Source organism: Plectropomus leopardus, chromosome 20, assembly GCF_026936395.1.
Source record: "Plectropomus leopardus strain MGB_pleo_1.0 chromosome 20, ASM2693639v1, whole genome shotgun sequence".
NCBI lineage: Eukaryota > Metazoa > Chordata > Actinopteri > Perciformes > Serranidae > Plectropomus > Plectropomus leopardus.
Genome location: NC_142195.1, coordinates 18310722 through 18327510, shown reverse-complemented (window position 1 = coordinate 18327510; position 16789 = coordinate 18310722). Strand labels below are relative to the sequence as shown.

The 16789-nt window shown below is 38.8% G+C and overlaps 1 protein-coding gene across 4 annotated transcripts in view; it reads right to left on the bottom strand.

Moving 5' to 3' along the window:
- rimbp2a (RIMS binding protein 2a) overlaps positions 1–16789 on the bottom strand; it is an 89652-nt gene that overhangs the window by 31569 nt on the left and 41294 nt on the right. For all 4 annotated transcript variants that reach the window (XM_042510000.2, XM_088070992.1, XM_088070991.1 and 1 more), the window contains 3 exons: positions 12868–12957; positions 9517–9639; positions 5797–5901 (listed from right to left, as the gene is read on the bottom strand). In XM_042510000.2, the coding sequence (XP_042365934.2) occupies positions 5797–5901; positions 9517–9639; positions 12868–12957 (318 nt within the window). The remainder of the gene's footprint in view (positions 1–5796; positions 5902–9516; positions 9640–12867; positions 12958–16789) is intronic.

Genomic DNA, 16789 nt, shown 5'->3' with positions numbered 1-16789 from the left:
TTTGCCTAATACTCATTTTTACTAAACAGAGCTTAAACATATCATATCGTAACTCAATGCAACCCCTGTGAGCTGTTAGCTGCAGCATCCTAGGTAACGTTACCTAGCTCTCCACCTGCTGATTTTAACACAGATTCATTGTTCATAATGTAACATTATCAGGAAAAAGCCAGGTGCATCCTCTGCTGTGACAATAGTGAGTTTACTGAGTCCTTTCTTCCTGGGGAAGATTTTCTAATGTCCCCTGGGCGAAAAGACATTAATCAACAAATCACAGAGCCATTTGCCCAAAAACCATTGTGTTCATCTTGTACCTGCTTATTTATTTAAATTTATTAGCCATGCTTTTTGTACACAACAGAAATCGGCCACTGCCATCTGTGATTGTCATCTTATTTGCTTATAGGTGCATTTAAGCCGAAAAAAAGATCTTTTTGCCAATATCCGACGTGCTGATAAATAATAACTCATTTGTCCAATAACTGATACCGATAGATATATCCACTTTTCCCCCACCTAATTCTAGAGATCATCAAGTCTCGCCTGGTGGAATTAACATTATATAATATGTAATTTTATCATGATGGCCCACCAGCACATGGAGAAGTAAAATACAATGCTTGTCAGTATATGTAATATTTATTCATTGTACAAAATAAGAAAAATACTTCAACTTAGGGTTAATGTTTTGTATATGTATACTTTTTTGAAAAAATAAAAATAAAAAAAATGTTTTGTTTTGCAAATAAATATACAAAAACAACATGAAATAAAGGTAAAAGAAAAAGACATAAATATGTTGGTTAAACATAAAAAAGCCCTCCAAGCACAAAATGATTAAAGATATCAGTTTCACAGAAAAGAGAATGAAGAGATTTGTTTGTTTGTGTACACACCGTGGCGTTATGTCTTTCTTACGGTTGAAGTTGCCTATTAGTGTAGAGAAATACGTCAGCGAAACAGACTATAAATCTGTTCAATGGATTTGCAAGAGAAGTAACTCCTAGAGAGACCAAACTCTTGATGTTTGTCTGAGCCAAACTCTGCTGCTTGCTCAGTAAAACCGTATTAAAGTGCGTCACATGGATAATGACATGACCTCTCTTGAACTGCACTCAAAGGAGCCTGCACCCTATTGTCGTGACAAAAGGATTTAGAGTGAAATGAGAAAATAATATCAGATAGATGAGCCAGTGACAAGCATCTTAAAGACTGTGATGAAACACAGCAGGTCCGTGATTTGATCATAGGGAAATGTAGTATTCAAGGTCAGCCCGATCAGAGGATTAATGAGTTTGTGACTGTTGTGAAAGAAAAGTTTGATGTAATATTTCACACAACAGAAAACCTACAGGAAGAGAAATGAAGAGGAATATAGCAGCAAACACAGAAGCTGAGCTGCTGTTTGTTTTAAATTCTCTGATGGATGAGTCATAAACTGGTGTGCAGCACTGAATAACCTACATGGTATAACAGTGTTTGTTCATAAGGCTGGTGTGCTGTCTGCCGAATTCAAATTTCGAGTCATAATTTATGCCGCACCACCTGTTTCAGGGCAGAGGGCATAGACCAGCACCCTGACGATGTTCCTACAGTACACACATCTCACTGATACTCACAACCAATGAAGTTTTTGTGGTACTTGTTTTAAAAGAGGATCCAGAAACATGACAGAATGCATGAGTTGGAGGTTGAAGTCCCAACAGATTCTGCACACACTCAGGTCAAACTTGGGCCCGATCCCCAAATCAAAAACACACATTTTTCCTCTGTGGTGTTATTCATCAGTCCAGATTGTTTTTGTGCGAGTTGCAGAGTGTTAGAAATATTGGCCATAGAGATATCTGCCTTCTCTCAAATATACACATTTCTTTCTTTGCTATGATACAGTTGACGGGTGTAGTTCAGTAGAAAGAAAACAGTTCCTACATTAAAACTGCTCACAACAAGGTCTGTGGATGATATTGAGTAAAAAGGGTCATTTCTGGAATGAGACATTGCTGCTGAGTTCATCAAATGTACATTTTTGGTGGTTTGAGCACCATCAGCCAGTGGTGTCTGATCATACATTTTTCCATATCATTATATTTGGGACTAAGTAGCTGTTTCCTTATTTTCATGTCTTCTAAAAAGATCATTAGCTGGCCCGTTTCACTGGAACATGCTGCAAAATTTTCAGGCAAAACTTGCCATTTGCCAAAGACGACAAGAACTGGGAAGTCTGCCTTTGTCTACCTCTGAAATCATTATTCTAAAAATTTTAATTGGTATATCTGCCTTCAGTGACAGAAAACTTGACAGGGATGGCAACAGCCACCAAGGGGGTGAGGGTCAATGAACGGTCAGTTCCCAGCAGAGGTGCAATCAGCCAGAGTAAGTGAAAACGTGTGACGCAGGGCCTTTACAACATGAGGCTGTTGTTTTGTTGTTGTTTTTTTTTTTTGTTTTTTTTTACAAATGAAATTAAGGTAAAGGTACAATCAAAGTACATGTGTAGCATTTTTCATTTTAACTACATTACCCTTTGAAACCTGGGGCAACATCAGTTTTCTTGTGCTGCTTTCAGATGTCTTTCACAAGTATTAAAACTTTGAACCCTAAGAAATCTGGTGCAATTTCTTTTGAAAACATGGGAAAAAATGATGAAAATTTTTGATTATTCTTTTTTTTTCCTTTTTTGTTTTTTTACTAATTTTTACTTAATTTTGTCATACTTTTTACTAATTACCATTTTTTTGATAACAATAGTTGAAGAATAAAAACATGAACCACTACTTTGCCTACATTTTTTGTTACATAAAACATGCCGGTCCAGTGAAAAAGTTAGCTCTTGTTAGAACTTGGAAATATTGGTTCATCAAATATTTGGTTTCTCACTCCACATGTGGGATTCCACTGTCTCAATTCCCATCATAGCTAGTTTAAGAAGAGGGATTTGGTAAATTATATTTAAAAAATAGATGTTACCATTTATTTTGAGATTTTACAATGCTATTAAGATATTTTAAAACCAATTAAGACCTTAGTTTTAGATTTATAAATTCAGTGCCTTTTAAGACTTTTTAAAGATCCGTGGGAACCCTACATGGGGGTATTTGAGGATTGACTCTGTTTAGGAGCCAGCCTCAAGTGGTCATTCGAGGAACTGCAGTTTTTGGCAGTTTTGTTGGCTTTATTTTCCAGCCCTCGAGGTTAGCACTTCATTAACTCTTCAGTAACGCTGGGTAACGACGTGTTTGTTTATGTCACTGTACCTCTAACAGGTGTACTGCTTCCTCATGCTCTTGGTCAGCTTGAACCCGAGCTCGCAGAGAACACACGGAAACACACAGTGACAGCTGACACTGTGATCACAGTCCATGAGGTAGAATAGACAGCGCACAGCTGACATACTGTCAACCCAATACCCTGGCAGAGGCTCAATGGTTGATCACAGCACTGGTACTTGAAGAGATGCCTATTCCTGATGGCACGGCTCGGATGAACAGTTACTGATTTATTCTGGGGTATGTTTGTGTAGTAGCTAGTCGCAGACGTAAAAGCGCTGTGATGCTACTGAGCTCGGACATCTCACAGGTCTGACAAGACAGAGGAATGGCCATCTTTGGGCATGAGCAATATTCATTTTACTTCATATCGATGCACTGACACTTCCTCACACCTGTCATACTGCACCTTTACTGAACTTTGCAGTTGCTGCTGATGTTAGTACATTTATATTTGCATACACAGTATTGCAATTATCTTGTACAGTATTACTTGTATTTTGTACATATGTTGGTTAGCTTTAATTTTCATTATCATTTACATTTGCATCTTATTTTATATGTAGATAAGTGTGACGTTTTTATTTGTCTTTTACTAGTATGTACCACTGAGGATGACACATTTGCAATTTCATTAGTATTGATGACAACAGAGTTCTTGAATCTTCAACATTAAAAATCTCTTTGAATAATTGTACAAATGACTTAGCCATATGCTTGAACATATTTGTGTCTGTTTGACTGTGAATTGTCTATTTGTTTCTCTTTGAACTGACAACTAACAGAAAAATCTCACATTTGTCAAAGGAATTAGTCATTATTCAGCTCTTTTATGACCACATCAAGCCCGAGTAGTGTAATCCGGTGGGTACTGTGAGAATATCTGCATATCATTCTTTTTAACAAGGAGATTTTGCTAAACCGTTTATCTTATTCTTTGTATAATGTGTAAACCAGTAACAAAAAATAAGGCTGCAGAAGGAAAAATAAATTAAACCTATATATTTGTTAATTTAACAGTTACAAATTTTGGCTCAAAAAATGTGAATCATCAGAGTTATGTAGTGTATTTAACTCTTAAAGGGGCTCTATGAGAAATACAGAGTGTAAAGTTATTTTTTATGATTATGCATCCTCTGTAGATATTTTAGAAGTATGTATCTGCCTCAAGAAGGCACCTACCTATATGGCAAAGTCGTAGTGTCTACAAGTTACGTTGAACCATGGATACCTGAGGTAGACCATTGCCAGTAATTTAAAACCACAAATACATGGCTCATTTCTCAAAGATCTCTACTGCCTTTTCATGTGATCTGTCTTGTCTGTCTGGGCTGAACCGAGTGCTCATCGTCGGCTTAGTTCATCTTTGTATTCATCTTTGTTTGTGTCATCTTCGTTTTTTGTACTCGTATGTTGTAATTGTAATCACAATTATATCCTTATACTCTTACTCGTATTAAACCTGTACTGATTGAAGCATCAACCAGTGTCTCCATCCTTGAAGAAGTCATCACAGAAAATCATCCTACTGATGTGATTGAGCTAGCAGCTAACAGCTAACAGTGCTAACTCCATAAACAGCACTGAAAAACTGCAACAGTGCAGATAGACCTAACAGTATAAACCAGGGGGGAACTGGAGGGTGCTAGGCTCCTGCTACAACAGTGACCTGATATCAGTGGTAACAGCCATACGAGTGCAATCCAAAGCAGTGGTATAACAAAACAAATTAAGTAACATGCACCTGCGACCAGACCAGTTTAGCACAACAAACCACAGAGAAGCTCAGATAGCAACACACATACACAGGTAGCTTACTTCATTTCTGCTCAGGATGCCATTACTCCCCTTTATCTTTACATAACAAATAGTGATTTTCTGCTTTATTTATGCTCTGAATGAACGTTTAACACTTTTAAATTTTAATATAAAAGCATTAATTTGAGCCACAAATTTTGTCCAGACTTGGTAAAAAGTAAAGCAGATAATCTAACACCCTAGATATTTCAGCAGCCTCACAAGTATCAAAAGCAAATCCACATGTCATTTGTGATATTTGAAGTTTTTTTTTTTTTAATCAGTCTCTAAGCAGGATAAGAATATATCCCAGTCTTTAAAGCAAAACAGAATACAGTACCTGGAAACAAAAAGTGAGGTCTGCACAAAGATGTTCACAAGCTGTGTAAATTTATCAACAACTAGAAAGGCAACATTTTTAGCAGGAAGCTCTTCATCCAACGATCAAACAATATGAAAGACGTTGTAAGCTGAAGCTGCATTTCTAAGTAAATCTGCTGATTTTTGGACGGCTTTCTGAGGTCTTTATAATTTCTGATACAGCAGCAGCGATTCAATGACGGTGATTCAGCACAAAGTGGCTACTGACACATCAATTACTGAACAAGGAGCTTCAGCTCATCATCACAAATCAATGACAAAGGAGAGTTTTGTCAAAAGTATTAAAAAAGATTAAAAAAAAGCTTTTAATGACCAATTTTGTAATTTTGCCTTTGTCCATGTATGGTCATACCTTTTGCAGTTGATTGATCTCCTTCTGCTTGGTGTGAAGGGCCACCAAGGCTTGCTCATGCTCTATCTGCAGCTGCTGCTTCAGCTCTACAGCCTCGTGCATATGCTGCGGACAGACAGACAGAGGGAGAGGAGGTGGTTATGTTTAGACATTGTTTATACAGTATCACATTTTGGCAATAGAGTGGCTGTTTCTCAAAATTAGTCCTTTAAAGTCAGATTTTGTAGTCTAAAGCACTCAAGTGTTGAATTCGCCGTGGAAGTGTTATACAGTATGAGTGTTTCGTACAATTTGTAATGTATATCTATCAGAAGCAACCCACTGTACACTCCAAACTGACTCACACAAAGCTGGCACACACGGTCGCCTACGCTGATCCCAAATCTACACTTTCCCAAATTAGCCGAGTCATGACTATACAGTATCTATCTGCGGAGTCACGACCAGCTGCCACGTCTTGCAGAAACAGAGTTAAGGCCATAAGATGTTTCTGCGGGCTTAAGAAGAAAAGACAGCTTAAAAAGCTCTGACATTCATCATTTTTCTCTCTGTGTTCTCTCTTCCTTGAAAAAAAAAAAAAGAAAAGCCTCTTTACCTCCCGGAGTGGCTTCGAGGTGTCCTGAGCAGGCAGCCACTGCTTTGCATAATCGAGGGAGAAGTTCTAAGCTGCAGAGGACTGTGCTGGCTGAGAGCCTGTCACTGGAGTCTTAGAAAAAAACGACTTTCTTTTTTAACTCTTGGATATTCAGGGAGGGCTTGACGAACTTACCTAGATTTTCTGTAACAACAGTGTGATGTAATGTTAAAACCGAGACAGACACCGGATTAAAGGGACAGTTCACCTCCAAATCAGAAGTACACATTTTTCCTCGTATTTGCAGTGCTTTTTTATCAGTCTTGATTGTTTTGGTGTAAGTTGCAGAGTGTTGGAGATAACAGCTGCAGAGATGCCGGCCTTCTCTACAATATAATGGAACCAGATGGCACTCAGCTTGTGGTGCTCACAGCACCAAAAATATATATCTGACAAACTCAAAAGCAATGTCTCTCTCTGGAAATCATGATCCCATCACTCAGGTTAATCCACAGAGCTTGTTGTGAGCATTTTTATGTAGGGACTATTTTTTTTTCTACTGAGCTACGCCCGCCAATCATATCACGGCACAGGGAGAAGAGCAAATTTACTGCTAGCTCACCTACCACAACTGAGTTAGCTACCATTACAGTTCAGCCAAGGAGGACACCATTACGTTTACATCTACACAGGAAGATGCAAACTTTGCATCTTCGCGTCCATTGCGTTGCATCCATTGCACCACCTAGCGTGAATTTGTGTCTTTTCGCGTCTTTGCAATGCATTCAGTGTGAAAACACAGTTCGAACTCTGTAGCTCGTTCTTCATCTCTGCTTGTGACTAGCAGCTTGAAGCAACATCAGTCACTACTAGCACCTTTTAATTGTATGCCTCTTTAGTAACAAATGTATCAGGCCATTTTGGGAGCCATAAACATATTTCTTTAATATTGGTCTTTACACATTTTGTATGATACAAAGGTCCAGAATTTTGATGCAGTCAGGCTGACTTAATTGTCTTAATTCCCCCACAGAATATAGGACAATAACTCTTTTGTTACCAGATTATATAACTTTAAAACCAATGGGCTTTCTGTATCTCATTCGCTTTGAATGAAGAAGCCTTTAAAAATAAAAGTCTGCCTTTTTGTTTTGTTTTTTGCTTGTTGTGTCTCCTCCATCTCTGCTTTCTCCACCCACATCGCCCTGTGTAATTTTCTCTAAATAGTCTCTTTGTCTTCATAATCAATACACAATGAGAAAGTGACAAACCTTTCTTTGCTGTATTAGGGAGCAGGTCAGTTTTTCTCAGATGGGTACATTTCTCTCTCAAATATCCTGACAAACAGACAATCGATGGGAGATGCAGGGAGGCGAGGATTTGTAATGAGAGTGCCTCTCACGGCGCACTGAGACTGTGTCTGATTACTATTGGCAGACCATAACACGATGAAAAAAGAGCCTCTCCATGAATCCGATGACACTTCACCTCATGAGCTGCATCACTTTCCTTCTAAAGTTTTCTTTGAAAACAAACACATGGGAAACGGGGATATTTCCAGAAGAGGCGGCAAAAATTGGGCCTAAAAGAAATCTCCAACTCTGATGAATGGTGCGATCCGAGCACAACCCCTGAATGAGGGATGAATGAGTGCAGATGGGAATGCTGGAGAAATGTAGTGAGATACGCAGTATGTCAGAGAAAATGTGGGCAGATAGAATCAGTGGTGATAAAGGAGGATAAAGGATTTAAACATTGGTCATCCTAAATTTTATGCTTTGTCTACTCAGCAGTAAGACGTGTAGATTTTGCCTCAGAGATATATTGCTCAGTGGTCTTCTCTACCAAAGAACAGGAATAAGGAAGAAGAAACTATTCAAGAAAAACAGCAACAATACCAGAACTAAATTTAGACTAATTTTCATAATTTATTCCATAACTGCAGATAATTAAATCTCACTTCTGTGGTGAGAGAAAGGAGAACTGTGCCTTTGGGGGGTAAATGAAAAATGGCAAAATTGGAATTGTTTGATAATCCAAGAGTTTATTTCTTCAGGTAAAACTCAGTGCTGAGTTCTCCCTAAAAACTCCAAGTTGTTGTCTGACATTATGAAGTTATCTGTCTTTTTTACTTCAGAACTCAAAGTTGTTCTTTGATGAGAAATCAGGAACAGGATTTGCCAAAATGTAAAGGGGTTATCAAAGCATATTGTAAGTCAGGCTGTTCTTATGCACTTTTTTCCTATGAAAAGAAATGCACCAAAATCCATGCATATCACGCGTAATCATGAGCCAACAATTCATGCATACACCACATATTTTTGGAAGGCTGCAATCATGTGACCAGTGTGCAGATGGGAATAAAGAGGGAACAATGTGATTTTTGAGTGAACTGTAAGTCATTTTAAGGTAAATCTTCACCATGTTTCCTTGTTCTAGACTTAGCCTCTCCCTTTATGTTACGTACATAATATCATCCTTATAGTGGCACTTTCTACTGCAAAAAATCACCAATAAAAGCTTCTAAACACAACCACACGTGTTCCAGCAGGAATATGATTCATAAAAAAGAGAGAAATTAACAACATTAGCTACCAGGATTGCATGTTTCCTTGTTTTTAGTATGCAGCAGCATACTTGCATCCAGGGAATGATTCTGTATAGCGGCACTTTCAATCTTTTCAAATTACCAATAAAAGCTTCTAAACATACTGTGATATGTTTCAGCAGGAATATGAGAAAGAGAAACAACAACATCGACAACCAAGATTACATGTTTCCCTGATTTTAGCATTCAGCTACATGTAGCGGTGTAGGCTACGTAATGTAAACACTTGCAATAGCGTGCCTGGAACAGATGACAACATACAGAAATCCGACACAAGTTGACGTCAGCTTGTCTTACTAGTAAACAAAAACACTGTAAAAACAGTAACAGTACGAAGCTCAAGGTTTTGCTCACAGGGATAATTTTTCACACATTTACTTCATTATTTTAAACTTTGACCATGTTTATTATAAACATCTGACATTGTAAGATTATATATGACAGCAAATGGGGAAAAGAAGAAGCGGTCCTCTTTAAGTGATATTTGTATTTGGGTGTATACGGGATGAAAGCAAACATAAATGTCGTAATGTTTCACCTTTAGAACCTGTTCCAGATTCTCCACTTTGTCTTGGAGTTGGCTCCTCTGCTGCTGGGCCACGTCTCTCTCCTGGCTCACTACAGCAAAGGTCTGTCTCAGCTGCTCATAGTCTGATCGCACCTACATGAACAGAAACAGTCAAGATGCAAGGGAGGGATGGACAAGACAAAGACAAAAAGAGTGTGAGGAGATTAAGAGGATTATAAACAACATGGACGGAAAAGGCCAAAGAAAAAGTCAGCAGAGACACAGGCAAACAGTAAAACACAACAAAGTGAGGGCAAACACTTTAATTTTCTCCCAGTTTTTTACTTAAAGAGCTTAAAAATGTACCCATTATTCTATTGTTGTTGTTGTTGTTGTTGTTGTTTTTTCAGAATGGAAAACAAGCATGCAATTTTTATGAGGTTTGTTCTTGCAGCAGACCTACTTTTTACATTTATGAATAGAGGTTGTTCCCTTTTTTTGCTGGAGGGTTGATGGGGAGTTCACAGTCTGAAGAGAAATTAATCAGCACATTTCAATTTAGCCTTGATGAGACAGAGCTGCTGACTTGAGCGTTCTGCCTCTCGCTCCTTCATCAGTCAGAGGCCTTCAGTTAAGCTGGTTCCTCTAAAGGTTGTCTCACAGGATCGAGCCCAATCGTCCCTCAGCCGAACACCAATCATCTCATTAACTAGCACAAGAGAGGGTGCACAGTAGATAAGCTTGCTTACTCAAAGTGCACAAAAGTAGACAGTTGCAAAGGAAATGAGTTCATTCATAATGTAGAATTTATCACTGGAGCTCCAGAACCATCTGTGCTATATCACGACAAACAAGCAGCAGAGTCATTATTTTCAAGCATTTATCCAGATACCTAACGATGCTTTAAATGATTAATTAAAATTGGGTGAGAAACAAACTCAAATACTAAAACATAATATATGCACAGAAGGGAGAAGAGTCAAACATTAGATACAGTAGTCTGATAATAATACTATGTGTCTGACACCCACAAAGAACAGTTTTGTCTTTTTCTTGAGGGGGCGAGGGGTCTTTATGGGGAGATAGCAGGCCAACAGTAAATGCCACATAGAAGTGGTATACGTAATCTGACAGCAGGGAACTTGAAAATGAATTTCAGCTCAGCACTGTGTGACAAGTCATAAATCTTTAATAAACATTGTGTTTTGGTTAGGTGCCTATTAAAACTTTTTATGTTTAGATTATAAAAGGGCTTATACTGTATGTCTCATAAGAAGTTGCAGCACATTTTAGATTAATAGCATTTGTTACACAAAGTTGGTGCTTAATTTAAGCATTTTTGACCACTCGGGAATTGCAAAATATGCTCAAAAATCCCTAAAAATTACCACAATAAGACACTAAGACCTCGCGGAACAGCACAGAAAAATAAATGCTGTTATTTGGTGTCAAAATCCTTTAACATTCGGAGATTTCCTTGCATTTTTGGTATCTGATGCAGAGCACTTTTGTTCTGGATATGACAGCCGTACTTTCTCTGAATACTCAAGGTCTCTAGTTTGTGGCTGTGAAGTTTCATGAGGCTGTTTGTGACTTCAATTATTGGTCTGGACATCTGTTACTTGCTTTTATAAAATAACTAGAAAAAAATAATAAAAGTACATTCAAGATTATTATAATTACATGTTAGAAAAGTTAAAGTTAAATTATGTTACATAAATAAGTTGTTATTCAAGCAATATTTTCAGGTCATTTTCTGTTTTGTTTGTCTTTTGTTTCTTTTATTTTTGCTGATTTCAGGTAAAATTGCTTATTGCCTTCTTTCCATGTATTTTGAAAGAAATCACGCCAATTTGCTCAGGTTTTAAAGAGTTAACTTGCCTTATTTGGGGACTGTAAGCATTTTGGAAATTACACCTTGAAATTCTTGCAGTGGCCTCATCTGTTGCCTGTATTTGTGTTCAAGCCTGCTACCTGCTCTCTAAGACCGTGACATCTTTGTCATTCTCATATTCCGTCTCTTTTCCCCTCTTTCATTCCTTTATTTTCTGTCCATGCACAGTCCACCACATGCCATCTGTGTCTTTGCCAGGATTGCCCTTACAAGCCAGTCGCACTCATTCATACTGTATATCTGGTGGGACTGGAGACACTTTTGCCCCCACTTTCTTTTCATCTCCATGCCCACCTTGTCAGTGCACAGATGGCATCTTTTTGTGTGGCACAGTAGAGCAAAAAGCTCCGAAGCTGAGTCCCTGGACACGTGTCAAATCTGCCCCCTCTGTGAAAGTCACTATTAGCGCCAGAGTAGCAAATCTACTACCATCGCAGACTGTCTCCGTCTGGGTCTGTGTGCATGTTTATGGATGCATGTGTGAAGTGGGAGAGACTCAGGCTGATTGTGCCAGTAAAGACACAACGATGGGAAACACAGCAATAATGTGTTTGTATAAGACGGCTGAAATAACATTAACAGCACATGTATAAATCCTGTGTTAAAGAAGTTGATGCTACACTGCAATGCTGGCTTTAAATGTTGAATTATACCATTAATGTATGAATGATGTGGAATAATTTAGGGCTTTGTTGAAAGGTTACACTGAATTGCTGGCTTTAATCTATAAAATAACGTAAAGTGATAGGAATGGTTTAAAAAAATGGTAGCAAGTCTAATTAGTATGAAATGTACAGAAAAGTTAAAAGATACAAATACTGTGTAATATTTTAATATAATCATTCTTTACAAGCTCCAATCTAGTTTTAATGTTTCAAAACGTTTGGATGGGGTTTAAATCATACCCTGAATGCACACAAGATGTAAAACATATTGAAGTTTGAAAAGAGTGTCTACATTAACATATGAATGAGAAGATAGGAGTTGAAAATTCTTGAAAAACATTTTCAGGTTCGAACATTATATCCATTCATTTGAATGGGGAGAAAAAGTCCAAATAATGTTAAATGTTTTGGAAAGTATTAAGGGTTTGAATGAGAAAAGTCATACAAATCATGCCCGAAGTGAGCTGAATATTTTGATGTTTGAATTAAGTTTGATGTTGAAAAATATGGTTAGATAAAAAAAAGTGGCGTAATAATAAAGATTTAGAAGAACGTACGTTGTGGATGCTTTTACACTCACACCCAAATATGAAGAGACATACAGTATAAGATGATGATAACAAAGCTGCAAGTGTATTGATCTGCAGAGATGGATCGCAAAATCAAACACATGACAGCAATTTATAAGACATGTGAGACGTGCATGTGATACGTGGCCCCTAGTGCAACATATAACAGACTTTGCCATTGATCACAGCCTGGTTGACTATTGATCATCATTGTGTGTGTGTCCTTGCTTGTACACACATGTTATGGCCATACCTGGTCATACTTGGAAGTCTTCAGGTGGTGGTTGATTAGCTCAAGGTTCAGACGGCTTTTCTCCTGCAAGGCTGCATGGAGCTTCGCTTTCTAAAGAACAAACAAACAGAAGAGTGTGTTATTATATTACAGCTGCTTTTTCTTCAAAAGCTTTTTTTAAAGTTGCTTTGGAACCAAAAGTAACACTTACAAAGAGGTGGCTAGACCCTGGATCTGTTGAGCATTTACACTGTAGACAGTATTCTTATATGTGGGTGGGGTTGTTGTCACTCGCTGCTCAATCCAGCAGCACTAACTGTACTTCCCTGCTCACACCGGTGATACAGAGGGAAGTCTGAGAGGCTGCAAGCTGGAATGAGAGTCTGTCTCAATGGGATATCTAAAAATAGCATGTTTTTGCATTAACTCTTTGTCAGGCAAGAGCAGGGGTTTAGTGCTGCCCGGGCACACTAAACAAAACTCCGACACGTTTTTGTTTTTTTTCTTAAAGTGAGGATTAGACTATGCAGTTCACATAATCCAGTTGCAATTAATATACATTTTTTTTAACATTTGAAGATGCATTCATTACTTAAAGTGTCTGTCGTCCAAGAGAGACAAAACAGATAGAGTGGTCAAAGTTGTCATGTTGAAATTTAGGGTGTGTTGATGGATTCACATCACCATCTCATGCACTGAGTAACATTACAAGTAAACGTTCCACCTTAAAAGTTGTCGGCAGTTGGCCAAGTGATTTAAATAATTATTTTCTCAGTCTACATCTGCTGTTAGAGGCTGCAAAACATCTTTTTATTTTAAAGTTACATTTACTAAGGTATGTAAAACTTGTCATGGTATGAACAGAGGTGAAACCAGTGTGGATTCCATTCTGACCAATCAATAGACTGCAACGTTTCTAGCTCCACCTTTTTGGTACCAGATCTGTGAGGTTGGTACCCCAAGCAGAAGGGTGACAAAAAAGCAGATGGTTCCAAAGGTACTAAAGGTACCATCCACAACTTTTCACAACAGAAATACAAGAAAATATGTACTGAACTGAAATGAACCAATCTGCTGGTGGAAACGCCCCATATGATATTTTCTTTCGTGTCTGACTGCATCATGTATGTACGCCACGCAGCACAACTCCATCTTAAAACTATTATATAAGCGACAGATGAAAGACTCAGGTTAGTGCCGATCCCTCCCTCTGTCTGTATGCATGTGTGTGTGGAGCTAAGCTTTTCTCTAAGATGCTGTCTGGGGGACAAAACCCACAGCTGCATACTGTCACCCTCCATTTGGTGTGTGGCATTAAGAACGGAGGGGGGAGAGCTGGAAAAAGAGGGGGGCCCAGGAAGAGAGATGAGAGGGGAAAGAGGGACCGAGGTTTAGAGGAAGAAGCTGGGACAGAGGGATGGTGGGAAAGGAAGTTGGAGAAGGTTTGAGGGAGAAATATTCAGTAAAAAGACACAAACTAAAGAGATGAAAGGCAGAATGAGGGAGTGCTGAATGTGTAAGCCGAATGCTAAATAAGCAAATGAGTGCATAATGTCAGTAAAAACCTTGCGAGCTCGAGATGAGATTAAGTTGCATAAAAGGATTGAAAAGAGGTGTGCAGTTCCTGTCTGCACTCTCTGCTGCCCAGATTCACATTCAGAAGTTGTCATGCCGCTGGTGCTGCAGGTACTCAAGCATTACATAATTACGCCAGACTCAAACTAGGGCAACGCTCTCCTCCTATCACAGCTCGGAGCATTCAAGAGTGATTTCACTGCGACTGGTCATATCCTGGCATATAATACCTCTTCATGCTGGTGCACTGAGCTCACACTGTTGATTGCCATTCTCAGCCTCCCGACTACAATATGTGGATAAGTCATTTATAATAGCAGTCGGGCCTTTTCTCTGCTCAGCTTTGTCTTTAAACAAAAAGCAACAGGAGTCCATAACAGCTTTTATTTTCATGGTACGTCTGGCAGGATTAAATCATGGCTTCAACACCAGTAGGCTTTTGTTCAACATGTCTTATTGATTTAAAAATATTGCCCCATAATAAAAAGTTGAATTATAGTCTTCAGTATACGGTATATGGCAGTAGAAGTGTGCGGTGCTAACAGTCCCGCAGGTGCAAATGCAACGAGCAAACAGCACAGGTGTGACAACAGCTAATTTCTTAAGCTACATGCAAATCCTTCTGACAAATAACATCATCATCACACAAGCTGTGTGTGCACTTCAGCAGAAGATTGGTGCATGACAGCAACCCAACAAAATTTAATAAGCCTACACATCACTCACACACACATTAGCAACGTGCATTATGACAGTTTTCTCGCATAAACTGCGCACAACAGTGCCAGCAATGGCCGGCTGTGGCTACCATCAGTATCTTGGCACCACGGATGTTATGAGATTTTAAAAACCTACCCCTTAATGTTTGTAAGTTAAAACTTAAAAGTTGAAAACACAATCCTGGAGTTGAATACAGCTTTGGTTTTGCACCACTGTCACGTATGCAGGAGCACAGAATATAGTGGGTTGTTTTTTTGTTTGTTTGTTTGTTTTTACAGGATTTGGTGACTCAGTTTGAATCAGTGAATCAGTTTATTTTTAATATAAAGTGATTTTGATGCAACATCACTATTTTAAGCCTAAATTAGGTTATGTCTCCTGATGAAAGCACACATTATATATGATGTAATCAAGAAATTTGAAAATCCAACAATATCTTCTGTTTCTAGTCGTGTGATTGGGGCAATTTTTAAAGAAAACTTGTCTTTAAAACCTAAAAAAATAATACAAATTACAACTATTTACATTTGTATTTCCTTCCCCTAAGCCAAAAATAAGGATGCCAGTCCCTTCCCAGTGCTAAAAAAAATCATTTGATATGCCTCTGCCATTTTTCGCCGCCCCCTTCCCCCTTATAACTAACGAATAGTCCCTAAACTGGTGAAAAACCTAAACTGACTGGCAAAAGATGAATTCCAGCTCCATAAAGAACAGCTGTCTGTGTTGTTTTTAATTCTACACGGATGAGCTGCACCTTGTAAACAGTGTGATGCACCACACATACATGCAATATGCTCTCTTGGGCCTGATTACTTTGATATACTCAAGCAAAAGAGGAGTTTGAGCAGCCTCTGCACAAGAAAAGATGGTGCAGCTCCGAGGTTTATGATCAAATTTATCAGTACAAATCGAGGAACTCAATAAACCCGAGCCAGGAGGAGAAGAGAGAAAAACAGACAAAGTGAGGGGCCAGCCCGGTTCATCCATCTCCTTGTGTGCAGGCAGCGAGACAGCCAGGCCTGTCGCAGGAAGACACAATCAAACAGAGACACAGATAGAGAACAGACAAGGACAGGAAGACACAGAGACTGGTGAGTGAGTTCACTCGCTGCTCTTATTGTGTAACGCTGTCGCTGCATCACATCACTGCAGACTACAGATCAGCCAGTATACTGAGCCACACCTAGCCACAGTAGCAGACACAAATGATCTTCTGTATTCGACTGGTAATTATGTGCACATCATGAGGAGGCAGCTGCAGTCGTCCTCTGCGCTGACACCTCGGGACATGGCCTTGTAGCTGACACCATAAGGAGGTGTGGTGAGGGTAGGAGGGGATGTAAAGATAACTGGAAAGAAGTGATGGAGTTGTTCAGGGTAGCACAGGTCAAGCAAAAGAAAGTTTAAGGTTCAAAGGATGTGCCAGAGAATGATAACAAAAGACAGAAACGAAGAAACAGAAAAAAGGAAAAATAAACAATGACCTTTCAAAGGCTTCTTTTTATGGGCCTCAGGAATAATGTCTGCTTCTCCACTTCCTCCCACTTCCAGTGAATCACACATTCACAGCTCTGCTTAACACTTCATAGCAACTTGTAAACACACTGCTATACTGCAAAGCCAAGGGACACACACACATGTTTCTGTG